The sequence below is a fragment of the Pseudoliparis swirei genome, chromosome 3, assembly GCF_029220125.1.
Source record: "Pseudoliparis swirei isolate HS2019 ecotype Mariana Trench chromosome 3, NWPU_hadal_v1, whole genome shotgun sequence".
Classification (NCBI taxonomy): Eukaryota; Metazoa; Chordata; class Actinopteri; order Perciformes; family Liparidae; genus Pseudoliparis; species Pseudoliparis swirei.
Window position 1 is genome coordinate 10,928,826 of NC_079390.1, and position 18,122 is coordinate 10,946,947.

General features: G+C 41.4%; 1 protein-coding gene across 2 annotated transcripts in view; it reads right to left on the reverse strand.

The window, feature by feature from the left end:
• Positions 1-332: 332 nt before the first annotated feature.
• Positions 333-18,122, reverse strand: part of LOC130189654 (roundabout homolog 1-like) — a 71,698-nt gene continuing 53,908 nt past the window's right edge. Inside the window, exons 6-30 of one of the 2 annotated variants that reach the window (XM_056408568.1) lie at positions 17,986-18,113; positions 15,644-15,652; positions 15,217-15,341; positions 14,952-15,123; positions 12,087-12,292; positions 11,906-11,987; positions 11,638-11,806; positions 11,377-11,543; positions 11,150-11,271; positions 9,318-9,552; positions 8,970-9,091; positions 8,631-8,802; positions 7,667-7,864; positions 7,015-7,041; positions 5,916-5,955; positions 5,578-5,732; positions 5,102-5,467; positions 4,887-5,006; positions 4,659-4,794; positions 4,012-4,164; positions 3,441-3,907; positions 2,895-3,035; positions 2,594-2,803; positions 2,372-2,508; positions 333-2,234 (exon numbers count right to left, since the gene is read on the reverse strand). In XM_056408568.1, coding sequence (XP_056264543.1) covers positions 2,220-2,234; positions 2,372-2,508; positions 2,594-2,803; positions 2,895-3,035; positions 3,441-3,907; positions 4,012-4,164; positions 4,659-4,794; positions 4,887-5,006; positions 5,102-5,467; positions 5,578-5,732; positions 5,916-5,955; positions 7,015-7,041; positions 7,667-7,864; positions 8,631-8,802; positions 8,970-9,091; positions 9,318-9,552; positions 11,150-11,271; positions 11,377-11,543; positions 11,638-11,806; positions 11,906-11,987; positions 12,087-12,292; positions 14,952-15,123; positions 15,217-15,341; positions 15,644-15,652; positions 17,986-18,113 — 3,874 coding nt within the window. In that variant the 3' untranslated portion in view covers positions 333-2,219. The other variant, XM_056408578.1, reaches the window with a different exon arrangement.

An 18,122-nucleotide genomic window follows, 5' to 3' on the forward strand; every position in this document is an offset into this window, starting at 1 on the left:
GACTCAAAATGAGTTCTGTATAGTGATAAGATCTTCGTCATTACGTGGACGATGCACCACTTCCAAACTGGATACTTACACATGCATTGGAAGACATCTGTACAACTTTTTTTCTTTCAGCAGCACACAGCTGCTCTGTCGATGGAGGTTCACCGGTGAGGTTAATTAAACACCTCGTCTCATCACGTCCTCACAGTTTTCTCTCCATTTCCTCATCCACATCGCCTCACAACCACAGAACAGGACGGGCTAACCTGTGGGACTAACCGAACGGCATTCAGCAGAAACCCGACACTTGGAAATAATGAGCTGAACAAAAAAAAAAGAACAACTCACTTTGAAGATGTTTTAATTATAAATAACGGAACAAACACCAAATGCTTAAGAATAGCTGGCCTTTTGGAATACAATTAAATTGTCTCTTTGCTTTTAAACATAGCAAACGACATGGTCTAAATCACAGATGGTTAAAGACACTTAAAGACATCTTTCCCTTGATGCCACTTCTACACAAAGAGTGAGCAGTTTATCAACCAAATCCTTTCATTTATGTTTCTTGTAGTATTAACAAGGGTAAACTTTGTGTTATACACATAAGTGGTTCAAGAGCAAGAGGTGATGTCATACTGTATGTGCATTTGCTTTGAACTTCTCAAAGTCTAAAACAAATAAAGACAAATTCAGGACAAATGTAGGTCTTTTTATGTGTTTTCAGGCAAAAGGTGAGAAAAAGGACCAGGATAAATCTTACTCATCATATTTGTTTGTAGCTTAGGTTTTTTAGAGATGAGGGAAAGGATCAACAATCATTTGAAACAAGAGTTTAACATATTTTCTAATATGTTCGTGAAGATTCAGGTCATCGTACCATGAGCTGTTGTTTTTTTGTTGCCATTTCTGGTTATTCATGTCAGAAAATCAGAATTTATGTTGCAACTGCAAAGAGGACAGGTGATATAGAAGAATATTAAAAGAATGAGTTAAAGATTATGTGTTGTTGGTGCTCAAGGAACAGCAATATTTATTCAAACAGAGTAGTTAAAGTGACATATTTGTTCCATATATAATTTACAGATTAGAGCTGGACAATATGACCAAAATCTAGAGTCCAATGCAAATGTAACTTTAGAATTATAAATACACAATATCAATGTGTTTTCTTAATCATCAGTTCCTCATAATATTCACTGTCCTTTACTGGCTCTCTGATATGTGTCCATTTTAAATGTGATTTTCTAATTCAAGGAAAATTGCTATACGAGTGAATTTAGGTTTGGAAGCAATTCAGTAATCCGATAAATGAAGTGCAGTGTTCACTCCTGCTCAAGAAGTAAAGGTCAAGGGAACACGGGACTAAAGGAAATGGACTCAGTGGAGAAAACAATAAATGGAACCAGTCCATGACCAGATATTGTTAACATCCCAAAGGGGGGACAAAGCAGTCAAGGTGTTAAGTAAAAGCTCTTACATGTGAATCTGCATGCAAATCTCTCAGTACACACAATAGAAAGTTCAAATCTGAATGAAAGCAGCTCAAATGTACCCAACTTAATGCACAATCACAATCAACAATCAATTGCTCAGCCTGAAGTGAACTGATGAAATGATTAACAAGACTCCAAAGACTGATTTCCTCCAGACTGAAATTTCAGATAACAAAAACATACAATAAAATTAAGTGATTGTGCTTTTATAACCAACGTAGGACAAATTATACAAGGACAAGATGTACATCACTTATAAAACATTAACAGTTATATAAAATTTTAATTTGAAGCACTTCTGCGGCAGTAAACAATTTCAAGAATGTACAAGATGGCTGGTAATGACTGAATATCAATTATAGTAAAATAACAAGACAACTGACAAGCAAAGATCATTTACAGACCGCATCAAGCAGTCGCCATGGACAATATTCATGTAGACACTCACGACCGCCATCAAATGTGCATTCATCTCACTTTAATGAGCAACCAGCGGTTCAGGCTCCTGGAGGCTGGTCACCCAAAAAGCAAACAATAAACAGTGCATCATTAAAGTCTACAGACTTAAAAAATGAGGGCACTCTTTTTTTTTCAACACCTAATGAGAAATTTGAAGTAGAAAAAACAATAGCATGTTTTGTGCAGTATTTTTAAAAGTCTTTCTTCGATTGTGAAAGGTCAAAGTCCTTTCTATGAAGCCACTGCAGGGTATTCCTGTTGTGCTCACATTGCTTCTTAGCTTTTCAGGATCTGTGAAAACAAAACAGGTTTGAGGTTTCTGAAATTAAATGGATTTGATACTTAACTTGTGTCACAGTAAATAAACAAAAGACAAATAGCTAACAAAGAATTCTGTGGCTACATGTGTGTTCCTGATTTATATGTACCTCTTCCCCCTGTCCTCCCTGTTTGGTCCTTGAGTCTCCACATGATATGAAGCTGGATGAATTTGTGTCATCAGGCTCCCTCTGAGCTTGACCTGATGGGAAAGAGGGACGGCTGTACAGAAGGACATCCCCAAATTCTGTTGGAGAAACAAGAAAGAAAATGTTATTTGGCTAGTCATTAAATGATTCATTAAAACGTGTGCAGTATGATCCATCCCGTGCCTGAGGGCTGTCGGCTTTTGCTGCTTCCTTTTCCTCCTGGTGGAGTCGTGTGCTTGTCGTTGCTCTCCGTAGCCTCCCTGGCCCTGTGAGTCCCAGTGCTGCCACGCCGACCCCGGGCGTCCCCAGAGCCCATCCGAGGCAGCGTGGCCCCCCTCACCTTATAGTTGCTGTGGGACATCTGGCTGGAAAAATTCAGAGGCATGCAGGAGTCTGGGGACACAGTGGAGAGACCCAAAAGGTTGGAGTTATTAGGAGATAAAGAGGAGTGAATCTCTGATCTCATTCTCGGTTCAGCTTTTACCATCATTGAAGACATCTTTGGGCTGGTAGCCTTGTTGACCAGGCTGGTTCTGTTTATGCCTTCTGGGCCTTTTATGTGTTATTGCAGGACTCATGTTGCTGTCAGTGGACATGGGGCTGCTGGGCCGCTGGAGCCGTTGGCCTGACATCATCACACAGATTCAGCACAAATCAGGAATCACATGTCTTATGTGCACACAGTTGATACACTGTCGAATAATGATAGAGACATTTTTGTTTTTCAAACCGAAAGTTAATGGATTTAACAACATGTGAAACAAAATATGACGACAGCTAATGTTTTGCTTATGTTTGCCTCTACTGAGTCTTACACTGACCAACTAACAACTAACTCACTTTTACTGATTATTGCGAGGGGAATTTCAGTTTATGGAGAAATATTTAAGATTAATAACAAGCTCTGTAAAGGCTGTAATTAGTCACAGTGTTGCTTTGGGCGAAATGCTATCATTAAGATGTTAATATGGGCACAGTTGCCATCCCTTAAATCATGTGTTCAAACTTTCCACCCCAGAAGTCCTCTCACCTGACTCCTCTGGGTATCTGCACACGCGCAGGCCTACAATATCTCGTGAAGAGGCCACTGCCTGGTTGAAATCGCCGTCTGTAAAGAAGGATCCTTCCGAGGTGCTGACAACACTGGACCTGCCAGATGAGATGTTGTCCTCGGACGCTGAGCCCCAGCTGTTAACCATGGACCCTGTGACCGATCGGTCCAGATCCCCCGTGCTGGAGGCTGGGGTCTGCTCCAGCCCATGGAGGAGCAGCTTGTGTGGAGAGGGGTGGTGCAGCTGGTGTTTGTGCTTCTGCCGGTTGTGGTGTTGGCTGTAGTGATTCTCAGCGAGCTCTGCGTCTGTCTCCGCCTCTGCCTCCTCCTCCTCTTCCTCCTCCTCCTCTTCTTCCTCTTCCTGTACATCGGTATCCATGCAGAAGGGTATGGAGCTGTAGGTGTGTGTTGGGGAAAGAGGGTGATGGTGGCTGGCGACGTGTTGGCTGAAAAGTGAATACAAAATATGTGTTCGGTCTCGTCAAAACAAAAGGATGAAATGTTTAGCGTCAGTTGGAAATAGTGGAATTCAGCGTCTCAATCTGATTACCTGAGGTGCTCAGCTCCATCGTGCAGGCCATTGCTCAGGTCTGCCTGCGATACTGTGTTTGGTGGGTGACTATAGGACACTTCAACAGGAGATGAGACTGCCGCTCTTACTGGTAGGGTGGGGCAGCCTTCTATTCTCTCCTCTGGATCAAAACTGGAAAGAAAAGGACAACTGACATGAGGTAATGGCTAAAGGAATGAGGGGTGCTGGCAGTCACGACACATTAGTCACAGCCCATTAGACCTGTGTGCAAATCCCCTGGTCCGCCAACAAACAACACATTGCCGTCATAGAAAAAAGGCACAAAGACGAAAACAATAGGCTTTCTGAACCATCTGTTTCTTACTGCTGAAATGCTTCACATCTCTCGAATGCATGCTTGTTTCTGTTGTGTTCATGTGTATTTTATGAAGTAATTATTTGCAAGCTGCTGTCATAATAAACCGCCTGACAAAGACAATAATCTAAACTGTAATTAGTTTTGGTAAAAAGTGTGACTAAAAGGACATGTTTGAACAAAGGGTTTACAGGTGTTCACAGCATACCACCCATTACGCTTGTGTGAGTCAGATGACTTCATCATAGTATTTATTTTTGTCAATTTATCCTGCGATAGCTTTAATTCAACAGTTTTAAAATATATATACCTCCTTTCCATTGGTAGGCTGTACTCATCACAGTCCCAGGCATTAGTATGAGGAGTAGACAGAGCTTCTCCCCAGCTTACTGCATTATGTTTTGGGATCTTTGGGGCTCGCGTTCCTTTCTTTTGATTTTGACTCCCTGAGAGATGAGAGAAAAACATCAAGGTAAACGCAGACTTATGGCTTGCCTCGTTAAAATTCACCGGTGCACACAGTATCCATTGGCCTTACCGGAGGTGCTGTTGCTGCCTCTGTCAGAGCTGTGGTGTGAGCCTCCTGTGCTGTGATCACGGGTCTGGTTGTAGGGGATCGTTTTAGGAGGGATCATTCCTTCACTTCCTTGAAAGTGATCTGAAGACAAAGACGACAAGAACGTTTGCAACACCTTTTTAAAAACATTTTTTACATAAATTGTGTGAAGAAAATCCAATGTGACCCCACTTTACCTTTATTGAGCATGTTTTGCTCAAATATGTTGTACTGCATCTGTGCCGCCATCTCCTTTGGTATTGGAGGCGGGTTGGGAGGCTGTTTCCAGCAGTGCATGTCCATTTGCTCTGCTGCCGCGCCACCGGTGCCCGCCTTATTCTTAATGCTGGCCTGGATTAGCTGTGTGGTGGCGTAGGGGATGGGTTCATATGTGGCTGTTGAATCTCCTCCTGGACTCGCGTAGCACAACTTAGAGTTGTTGAACGTTTTAATTTCATTGAGCTTGTTGGAGAGGTTCACATCGCTGTAAATGGCCGTGTCAGAACCGTGATGTCCCCCCTGTTTGTTTTCTGGATGCTTTCCATAGTTTGCTATGCAGTCAGCTGGGGATAAAACACGAGCATTAAACAAAGCAGCACAGCAACACTTAGGAAGAACACAAGTCACAAAGCTTCCGCTTAGATGTACTTCAGAGGCTCAGTGTTGCACTAACCTGGTCGGCTGTATGTTGTCATGTTGCTGTCACTGGTGCCATTGCCATTATTGCAGCAGTTGATGCTGCAGTCCTTGTGATTGGCACATGCATTCGGCCAATTGTCGGGCAGCCACAGCTGGTTTAGAGGTTCACCCATGCTGAGAAGGCCGGGTCTGCAACAAGGAGGACCACAGGCTGTCAATCAAAAGCTGCCATCATCGCTGATGAATGAGCATGGGGCGGTGGCATGTTCATCACTTGGAGAAGGGAGACATCTCCCCCCAGTGTTTCCACAATGTAACTGCATTTCTCCTGTGAGTCTTTGTATGACACAAAGGGACACAAATATCACTCACCTGCCAGCACTGCATACAGATTCTCCTCTTTGATACGCCACTGCTCAGAGATAAAGAAGAAGCAAAAACATTAAACCTTGATGAGCTGTCAAAAAGAGGAAAGTGCCAAAGGCAGATAAAGTGAAGCAATGAAAGGCAGGCAGAGATTATAAGCAGAAACTCTTTCGTCAAAAGTTTGCACTCACTTTAATACATGCTTCCATCGATGTCAGAGTCTATGGTTTAATGTGCATGAACACAACACAAGTAATTGCCTGTGCCTTTACCTACCACTGCATACCTTCAGAACTGATTTAGAAATATTGTTTGAGAAAGTTCCCTTCTGCTAACAGTAAAACATCAAACAAACTAGAACGGGCACTCGGTAGAGCGCATACCTTCGCCGCAGCCACTATTTTGGTACCTTTTCATGACCTTGACGTTGACCTTTGACCCGATCGATCCCAAAATCTAATCAAATGGTCCCCGGATAATAACCAATCATCCCACCAAATTTCATGCGATTCGGTTTAATACTTTTTGAGTTATGCGAATAACACGCATACAAATAAATACACAGCGATCAAAAGATAACCTTCCGCATTCTCAGAATGCGAAGGTAATAAAAACTCTATGGCAGAATATATTCTGTATTTTACTTATTTAATCAAATAAACCTAACCTAGTGAACAGGCAGCTTGGCACATATAGAGGTTTGTTCAAAAGCACATTGTTGCATCATTATTTTTATCACATTTCACCCAACAAATATATCTTTACATCTTGCTACATATACACTTTAAATATATAACTATTTAATCTCCCTTTTAGCTCATATTCTTCATGATGTTTTGCTTTATTTGTGTTACATTTCTGTGTTAGCAGTATTGAAGGTTGAACTGGTCTTAAAAATCCAATTCATATATCTTTTAGCATCGTGCAATCTTTCATTTGTCCTTACCTTGATAAATGAAATTAAGATGAAAAACTGAATTGCAAGAGACAGAATGCAGTTCCATTGTGGGATATCTTAAGTGAATAAAATACAATAACTCGATAAACATACTTTCCAAATACATTCAACACCACAAACAACAGCAGGAGAGCATACTGTACATACCTGCAGGTGTAAAGGTGAATGACGGGACTGTAGGGACAAACAGGAAATGGGAGTAAGAAGAGCAAACTGAAATCATTTCAATAAACTTAACTATCACAGTGGCTATGCACTTTGATATTTTCTGTACATTTAAATCACCACATGCCATCTGCTTTAATGCTGCCACTGTCTGTGGGAAATGTCCAGGTGAATGGGGATGACAGGCACACCAAGAGAGAGGGGAAATAACAGTGATATTGTAGCAGACATGGTAATGACAGGTTGACAGGCCTGTGCCTCTAAGACCTGTGCTGTGTTGAGAAAATGACACTCTTCAAATAAACGACTAAAGGTCAGCTTTGACTGGCTGCACAGTTGCAAATGCTAATTTGTTTCTGAAGTCTTCGTGTCAAAGGAAAATTATACCAGAGCAATTTTTCCGCCTTTGATGTGATCTGCTCAGCACCCTCTTAAATTATTCCTTAATATCAAGGAGAGGAAGACTGCTGTTTAGCGCGGTGGCAGTGTGTCGCTGCTTCATCCCTTCTACAATCGTAATGACCTACACAAGTACCATGATACACTTTCATGCGGATGCACACATAGGATGAGCTATCTTGAACATACGTTCATCCACCTGTCTAACACATACACACAACGGGGAAACACACACCCTTGCGGATGCCGGTGTATGTGCTGCTGAGGCCACTTCTCTTCTTGCGATGGCGGTAGAGCCACACACTGAAGATCATGAGGACCAACCAGCAGGTGGCGCCAATGCCAGCAATGAAGGCCGGTTGCCTCACCACGTCTGAGATCTGAGACAATGTGTCTTTCTCCTCACTGATATCCATCATCTGTCCTGCAGAGTCTAACCAGTAAAAGAAGACAGAGAGGAGACATTATATCGTATATGCACAAGAAATTGTTGCGAACATTTTTTGATGTTGCAGCAATTACAAGAGCATCGTTAAAAAACTAAATGAAGCTAAGTTACAGCACAACATGTTACAAGTTACAAGTCTTTTATTGTCAGATGCACAGAATGTCACAGGGTCAGACTGGGCACTGAAATTCTTAGGACAAGGCACCACACAACAACTACCATAGCATAACATAGCAAACATAATATAACATAACATAACATGACATACACTCTGTACAAGTACTCTGAACATAATTTACATGTAAGAACATATAATAACCTTACTAAATATCCAAGATAAATATACAATACAATATGCTAAAACATATACCAACCTATACATATAATACTAACATATATACATATAACATATAATACACATATAGTAACATATAATGAACTAAACTACAGACAAATGGGAGTAGCAGGTAGTGCAATAATTCTGATAAATATGTATTTGTCGTGTAAGAGACAGTATGTAAGTGTAAGTACAAGCAGTGATTTGAAAGTGACAGTGTATGTAAGTGACGAGTGCAAAAGTGTCGATAGTGTGTCAACATGGTGCTTTATGACCCTTTTTTTATGAACACTGTATAATTAAAATGAGGAGAAACTATAGAAGTTTTCACTGTGAGATGCTGTGTCATTGTTTGTAGGCCTACTTTTGTAAAACCTAACTAAATAAACACTCCTATCTTGGGAGAACTCTCACCTAATTGAAAACAAGTGACATCACTCTTGACCCCAGGTCCAGCACCATTGCTGGCCGCAACTTCCACGCTGTAACGAATTCCTGGCGCCAGACTGGAGATGAGCACGGAAAAGGTGGAGCCATCGACCGACTGGTTTACATGATACCGGCTCTCATTACCCAGGCACCAGATCTGTCGAGAGAAGGTGACGAGAGGAGATGAGATGACAGTGATTGCCTGAGGGACACATCCGACAACATAAGAGGCCTCATCAGCCTCTCAAAGGTGTCATTTACATTCTAACTGTTGCACTCATGAGTGAGAGCATGTGTACAGAGGGGGGGGGCTTCTTTTCTTACTTTGTACTCCTGAATGACTTCAGCTTCTTCCCGTTCCGGGGGCGGTTTCCAAGCAACGAGGATGGCGGTCCCATTGGCATAACTTTTTGTCACCGTAACGCCCTGGGGTGCTCTGCTAGGGGCTAAGACAGTGAAGTACACAGTTAACCACGCAGTACTAAATTAAATCTCATTTTCATGCTGTCTGCATCCCAGTTGTGGTCTGCATCTCGAACAGGTTTACACACTTAAAAAGCAATACGTGGCTTTTGTGTTGTCCTCTGAATATAGACTGAAATAAATGAAAGAGTTGCACCCAGGTCATTTACTTCCTCTCAGCTATGTGTTGCTACATGTAATACCACTCACCTTCTTCCAATGTCCTGACCACCTTCACCTCACTGTCAGCTCCCTGGAACTCATCAAAGAAGGGGCGCACTTTGAACTCGTAGATGGACCCTCTCCTCAGCTGGCCGATTACCACGCCGTCCTCCCGTGTTGCGTGTACCTCCAGGACACTCCACTGCCCCTCTGGCTGGCCATGCTCAGCGGACGCCCGGTAAAGCACCTTGTAACCCTGGATGTATGGGGACTGCTGCTCTACCTAGTGGAGGTGCATGGATAAAAACATGCACAACGTGCAACAGTGATGATGAGCTTTTTGTTAATGAGAGAAAAACATCTGGGCGAGAATCAAATGTGTGAATGTGATGCAGTTGTTAGTTTACAATTATTACCTTCGCATTGAAAATGCCGGAAGGTTATGTTTTGATCGCCGTGTATTTATTTATTTATTTATTTATTTATTTTATTTATTTGTATGTGATATTCGCAAAAAAAAAAAGTAAGTATTGAACCGAATCGAAATGGATGATTGTTTGGTATCCGGAATTATCCGGATTTTGATTTATATCATTTCAAAGGTCAAAGGGTCAAGGTCAGGTCACATAGACAGGTCAAAAAAAACTTCAAGGAACCAAAAAATGAAATTTGGTGGAATATGAAATTTGGTATTATTTACCAGATTTAGATTTGGGATCGATCGGGTCAAAGGTCAAATCGGGTCAAAAGGTCAAAATCTTGGTCAGGTCAAATCAGTATTCAAAAAGTCGCATATTGAAATCTGGTGAAATGAGGTTTTTTGGTATGATATTATATTATCCAGTTGTTGGTTGATATCGTTTGTCAAAGGTCCAAAAGGTCAGTCACAACAACAGTGATGAGGTCAAAATGAAATGAAATGGTGGTGGGATGGTTATTATCCGGGGATTATTAGATTTGGGATTTATCAATCAGGTCAAAAAGGTCAAGGGTCAAGGTCAAAAAAGGTCAAACCATTTTTACCATAGCACCATACATTTTTGTCCAATTGGCATGCAACTAATGCAAAAATGTCATAATTCAATGCCCAATCTTGGTGATATAATAATTGAACGCTTCTAGTTATATCTGTGATTGAGATAAAACATCATACATCTGGCAGGTGAGCGCCTCGTCTGGGGAGATTTCCTTAGCATTTAGGTTCATAAACATTAACACGTCATCATATCTGTGAATTCTCACTATACACCACAATATTAGGTCATTAATAGTTTCCATTCATCACGGCTGTGGTTAAATTCAAGCCAGGAGAGGATTAAGCACTTTCCATTTTTAAACCGCAAGATTTTGAAAATAAATGGCTAAAAATGTGTTTGACTGAAGGCACAATGTCATCAGTGGGTTTATTATCTGTTAATAAGTATTGAGAAAGAATCCCACATGGAAATTCAGCATAAATTACATCTTTTAAACAATTTACTGTTGCACAAGGCAGTTTAGGCTCGAAGCTGCTCCTCAACCGTGGGGATCTCTACGCTTCTCTACATCTCCGTTGAAAGTGAATTTTCCCATTCATCCTTGATGGTTCACTTCTTTGTGTTCCTCTGGAGAATGAGAGAAAACATTACAGAGAGCATAAATCTGCACTATAATAACCCCCGATAAAAAACAATGTCAGCAGACAGCCTTGTTTTATTTTTCAAAGCATTTTTATTATTATTATTTTTTTTGGCTCTTATATCATTTGTTAATATGCAGTATGTGTTTCCATTTACTGGCAAAACTGCACATTTGACCTTTTCCCATATTTACCCTAACTCTGACATCTAGCAAAACTGTTGACTGTGTGCAGGACAGTCACCATGGCATGGCCCCCTTACCATCCATTGCACCCTCACAGCAGAAGCAGACACGACTGTTGGTGTGTGCAGGTGGATAACGACATCGCCGAGCTCCCGCTGGACGTGACGGTGATCCACCCCCTGCATGGTGGAAGTGCCATCTGTTGATACAAAAAGGAAGGAAGAAAGTGAAATGGCAACAATGCACACGCATTATATATCAAATTGAAATTGGAATGTAAAAGGAACGAAAAGCCCACACCGACCTTGTGTACGGACAGAGCCGGAGATTGGACTGGGGTCACTGAGGCCGTAAGCATTCACCGCTCTCACCATAAAGAGGTAGACAGCTGCAGGCTTCAGGTTCCTCAGAATAAAAGTCTGAGTTTTTATATGCTCAGCGAGGGTCACCCATCTGCTGCCTGACGTATAACTGCAGGGAGAGGTGACAAAAGGGTCACACGCAGATGCAAGGCAAGTTTCACCATTTTCGATGGTTGGCATACAATATACTCCATGAGTCTGACCTGAATGCCTCGATCAGGTAAGATGTAGGCAGAGCGCCGGCATCGACTTTCGATTTCCAGGACAGAGTGACCGAGGTGCGGCCGACGTCGGTCACCTCAGGTTTAGATGGAGCGCTTGGGATCAGTTTCGGGTCTATTGGCTGACTGGACTGAACAACAACTCCAAACTCTGCCGGAGATACCAAGAAATGCATTTAAGTACCCGACGCAGGCCTCCTCCCCGTGTATTCACAACATTTACGACTCCGTCTCAATATATGCGACCTACCCTCCACCTGTAAGTAAGCTGTCCAGGAAGCCTCTCCGTTTGGACTGGAAGCTACACAAGTGTAGAAGCCTGTATCTCCCAGCTGAAGACAGGAAGTGCAGTAGCAGACATTAGTGGGCTTGCTTGACTCAGTGCTGTCGCTGTAACTACTGAACACTATCTGATGTGTTACCCGTCATACCTTGGCATAGCGGATCTCCAGTGATCCTGTGTCTGCGACCGACATGCGGGAGTCCACTGGAGACACCGCGGCACCATCCTTCTTCCAGTGGACTGTAAGCGGTGGAGAGTCAGCTGTTTGGCAACCCAGGACCACTGTGCTGTCCACAGGAATTGTCTGATTGAGAGGGCCCTGCCTAATCACAGGAGGTGGGTGGTCCGACCCAGCTAATAAAGAAAACAGAAGAAAAATTAATAAATAGGGAAGTGAAAGACTAATAATGTTAAAATATAAATGTTTCTGTTTGCTTTTTGAGAAGTTTTCAATTTTAAGAATGGACTCCATACCGGTGTGCTTTTTAATAAAATGTCAAGATGTCACATTGCGCATGCCTTTTATTTTTAGCCTACAAGAGCCACTCCAGCTAAAACTTGTTTATGTTTTTGGGGTCATGTTCATATTTACCGAACAGCATCTGTTTGAGGTTTGAGAAACAATGTCGTCAATATAAGGACAGCGTTGGTAAAGTAAGGTTACGGTGAGATCTTACTCTCTGGGGTCAAGCACAAGGGATTTGTGTTCTTAATCTCTTTAAACAGAGGAAACAAAGACTCTTAACTGACAGGTGCTATCATTTCCTGTTGGTACAAAAGGTATATCACTTTCTTGTATTGAACTTCATCCTATTAATTGTAAACACAGTGGGGACACCCGGTGCCTGTGTGACTAAGACGCGTCACATCATGGCCCTCTGACTTCTTGCATTGCCCTCTGTGTTTCTCTACTATCACTTTCAAATATAGGAAAAATGCCCCGAAGAACTGCAGTGTCAACAGTATATTTTGGAATTGGAGACTGAGAAAATATCAAAGTCATTAAGAGAGAGACAGAAATAAAAGTAAAAGAGATGAAACCCAAAACGTTGGCAAAAAAAAGAAAAAAAAGAAGACAGATAAGATGTGAAAGATATTGAAAGGAAAATTGGTAAAGAGAGAACAATAGGTTTCATTGGCTGGGCAGGCAGTGGAGGGAAAATAAATCAACTTTACCCCTCCAGCGGAGAGCAACTAATCGTTCATTCGGCAGCACGTACTGCTGGAGCCGGCAAAGCCCAACTAATAACAATTCCACTTAGATAACAGAACTCTCTTCTCTCTCTCTCTCTCTCTCTTACATTCTAAAACCCTGTGCATGGAGGCAAGTGTTCAAGATAAATACATAAATAAATAAAAATACCAAAAAAAGGTGATGGAAACACGCCTTGAAACTGGACTGCCTGAGGTGGCAGTTATTTCCATACAAATGCACCACTCCAAATCGGGATGAGAGGAGTGTGGTGGGATGGAGATAATTTGGGGGAGGGGAGAGTAGAAGGAAACAGGTGCAGGCGGGAGTGCAGTGCTTTAGACCACTGACAAAATTACATAAAACATAACCTCATCTTTTTTATTTCCATTACCTGAAACAGATTATTCACTGAGTGGATGCCTCTCATTTCCCTATAAAGGAGGCTGTAGAACACAATACCAATATAGACAGCAGATTATATTTTATAAGTAATTGGGCTGCACTGAACAACTCAGAAATGTAGTAACTGACTGTTTAAGCCCGAAGCAATTATCGTTATTAATTTATTTGATATGTACGTACGCAGTGACCCACACACATGTATTCAGGATCACACAGGTCATAACCACCAACGTTAATCACGGAGTTCCACAAGGTTCTGTGCTTGGACCAATTTTATTTACCTTATACATGCTTCCTTTGGGCAATATTCCATAAACTTTCATTGTTATGCAGATGATACTTCAAGCATGTCTTAAAGACATAAAAACATGGATGACCTGCGCACCTCAGAGATCAATTATCTGGTGATGTGGATTCAAAGCAAATCTCAAGGACTCTTATTATCAGGCTGCTAATCACTTTTAAAATTCTTATTTAATTTTGAGCATGTATACTTTGCTGGTGTGTAATTACTGGCGTGGACCTCCAAGCACATTTAAATAGATTTTTTAAAAACAATTAATTCAATTCAATTCAATTCAGTTTATTTGTATAGCCCATTTTCACAAATTACAAATTTGTCTCAGAGTGATTTACAATCTGTACACATAGACATCCCTGTCCCAAAACCTCACATCGGATCAGGAAAAACTCCCAAATAACCCTTCATGGGGAAAAAAAGGGAAGAAACCTTCAGGAGAGCAACAGAGGAGGATCCCTCTCCAGGATGAACAGGTGCAGTAGATGTATTGTGTACAGAAGGACAGATTTAGAGTTAAAATACATTCAATGAATGTGACAGAGTGTATGAATAGTTCATAGTAGGCATATTCCACGATGGAGACCTCCACGATCCATCAGGCAGATGGAGGTAGAGAGGAGGAGTGGCGGAGTCTCAGCAGGGCCATGGCATAGTTGGTAGTAGGCATATTCCACGATCCAACACAGTTATTTTGTATCACCTAGGATTGGGATAAAAGTCCCTCAGACTTTCAATCCTGCCTTCCTAATTCACAGATATTTACAACAAAATAAAACCCAAACCGAACTGTATTAATGGGACAATTAAGAGTGACAATCCTCTGAATTTAGATTACAAACTGTACTGTTGTTAATTTAGCTAATTTAATTTCAGAAAAGTCTAGACTCTCTTTAAACACAATCACCATGGAAACAGATGGTTTTGAGCAACAGAAATCCTGAATTCCCATCACAGACAGTTAGTCGCTCTCACCAGTCTGCAACCAAGGCCAGTTAGTAGCCTAAGACACCTGCTCAACAATATAGTCTGTTTAGCCAAATGACAAAACATTGAAAATAGAGCGCTGCCCCCCTACCCCCTCCATCTGCCCTCCACCACACCTTCCCTTTACTCACAGTCTGTGACCTCCAGCAGTGCTTTGGTAATAACGCTGCCAGCTATGTTGAGAGCCTGGCAGCTGTAGAAGCCGCCATCAGAGCGCTGAACATCGGTAATAGTCAAACTGCCCATCTGGGAGACGGACAGACGGCTGAAGGGCTGCGGTGGCTGGTAAGAGAACAGGAGACTCTGGAGAGAAGACAGAGATTAGAGAGTTAGAATCCCATTTATTTGCGTTTGAGTTGTGATTAAGTGTGACGACGGACCGAGTGTCAATCTCACCTCACTGCCCTCCCTCTGCCAGAAGATAGCTGGCTGTGGGTTGCCAGTGGCCTCGCACTGGAAGGTGACCGTCCTGCCCACTGCCACCACTTGGTTCCTGGGGCGTACTGCAAATGCCGGGGGCACTGCAGAGGAAATAAGGCCCTAATTAACTGCAGTCTGATACATTGTCATCATTCCCAGTTTCAGAACATCTTAGCATGAAAAGCTCAAGGAGTAAAGGCTAAGTGTGTATGAAGCAGGGGACAGACATTATTTACCTTATTTTCAAATGGGAAAAAAACAGCACATATCTATTGATTAACCAGCACATAACATGAATTACATACTGTATTGGTGGATGGACAAACAGTGAAGAGGACAATGACAGGGACTTAAACTGTCTTGTTGCTGTCAGATGGTGGATGAGGGACGGATGACAACTTACCAGTATTGACTACAAGGGAAAAGACACACAAAAAAAGAGCAGTTGTAATGAGTCATGAAAGCACACACACATATATGGAATTGCAATGATGTACTCAACAGTATTGACATATGCTGAAAAAAAAAAAAAAACAATAGAATGAAATTGGTATGAAATACAGTCAGACAATATGGGGATGCAAGTTCAAACGTAATTCATTTTTGGGAATACAAGTTTTTAAAAACCACACACACAAACAAATATGCAATTAAAATGAAAAAAGATGTCAATGGAGAAGGCCTGCTGTTTAGCCCCTGTTAGACCCAACCGACGAGTTGACCGTAAGGTGTGAAACGTATATGTAATTGCTGCTTTGAGTTATAGGGCCAGACAGCCTTGGGGCGTATTTGGACAAAGATACAATCCACTAACGAGCACCTACAGCTGTGAGGAGTGAGAAAGGAGTATTTCGTCTGGATAGAAGGTAGAAGCGGTAACTGCTAGTGGTCTGCAGGGGATTTAATACACACAAAAAGACAGCACATCCTAACATATGTCAGCTGGATTTATTGTGAAACGAATGGCTAGCTAACCGGCGGGTGTTGGAACTACTGTGAGAGGATGGCAGTGGTTTTTGTTCAACAAGTTAGATATTTTCTGAAAAAACGCATATCACAAATAGAAAAAGAATAAAATTGTGCATGCTACATGTTTCAAATGCAACTGTTTAACATCAACCAAATGTTCTAGGCCCATAAAAAGTATTCCATGGTTAAAACTAACGCTATGAGTGCACCGGTTAAAAAATAATAATTATAACATTAACTTAGGTATCTCGCTGTTTCCTCCCATTATACAACTTATACTTATACTCACCTGCCACTTATTCCTGCCCTTCTCCATTCACTGCTCAAATTAGCTATGGCCCCCACCCCCCAGACACTCATTTTTTGGATGGGAAAAGAAGACGGTGTAATTGGAACCATGTCATTTCCCAGCATGCAACCAGCCCCGTCTTATCTTTAATTAAGTCCTGCTGCCCTCACAGTCTATGTCACCCACTGTGTGGCTGCTGTGTGTTGCTTTGGTTATGTGTGTACATATGCGGGTCAATGTGTCACTGCTGTGTGTTTGCGTGGTTATGTGTGTACATATGCGGGTCTGTGTGTCACTGCTCATTTTTCGGCCACTGATTTAAGAACTAAAGCGTGTCGATGTGGCAGGACCCACAGACAAAATGAATCCATCATCTGCAAGCAAGTAAACATTTACTCTTCTCGGTGTATACAGGACATTACCGTGAAACGCACTGTAAACAAACTGCTGCAATGTCCTACACTCAAAGAAATGACTCATTGGATGAACTCAATTAAATTGTTGGCAGGTTTTCCATCCAATAATTATATGCAACTCCAACTCTATTTTAGCACATCAGTGCAATAAAATGTAATTAAGTTAGTCCAACTCATTTGTATCAAATAAATCTCAAATAAAATAACGATATTCATTAAATTAAATTAATTTGTGTTTGTCCAACTCAAAAGATAAACTAACTAACTAAAAAAATATGCAAACTCCACACAGAAGGAAAGCCCTGACTGGGAATTGAACCCACAGACCTTTGGCTGTGAGGCGACAGTGCTAGCCACTACACCACCGTACAGCCCTGAAAGTGTCTTCACCTCATGTAAACAACTGATTTTCAGCTGGCGCATGCGCAAAGGGTAGTCCTCAATGAAACACATTTATTTTGAGTTGATATGCACACCATCTAACCTAAATAAATCTAATAAATGAAAGTATTCATACATTTTGTGTTACACCCATTAAATATAAATATCTATTTTTGTAATTGATTTATTTAAATGTATCAAACAATATTTAAATGTGTCACCTCGAAGAAGGCCTTGAATTGTTTTTGTGAGTGTAACCTAAATAAATCTAATAAATGAAAGTATTCATACATTTTGTGTTACACCCATTCAATATAAATATCTTCGTTTTGTAATTGATTTATTTAAATGTATCAAACAATATTTAAATGTCACCTCTAAGAAGGGCTTGAATCGTTTTTTTGAGTGTATACTGCTTGGTTGTTATAATTGCTGTAGACATCATAAGACCTCGAGCAAGGTAGCGAAACTAAATAAAAAATTTCAGAGATACTGTAACTCTGTACACATAAAGTCCCTTCCTGCTAATTTGTGACAGTTCAAGACAGGATTAGTTCTCCTTTTCGGCTAGATGCAAATCTGTTGAAAATACCTCGTCCATGAAAAGGAAATGCAAGGTTCTGAAAACAGTGTATTTAGAAGAGAAGAACATTTATAGGACATTGCATGTGTGGGTCTGGTTGTACTGACCATGGACAGTGAGCGTGGCGGATGATTCAGACTTGCCGACCATGTTCTCCACCACACATGTATAGGAGCCCTCATCTAAAGAGGTCACTTGGCGAACAATCAATGTATGGTCCTCTAGGATTTCAAATCTGTGGACA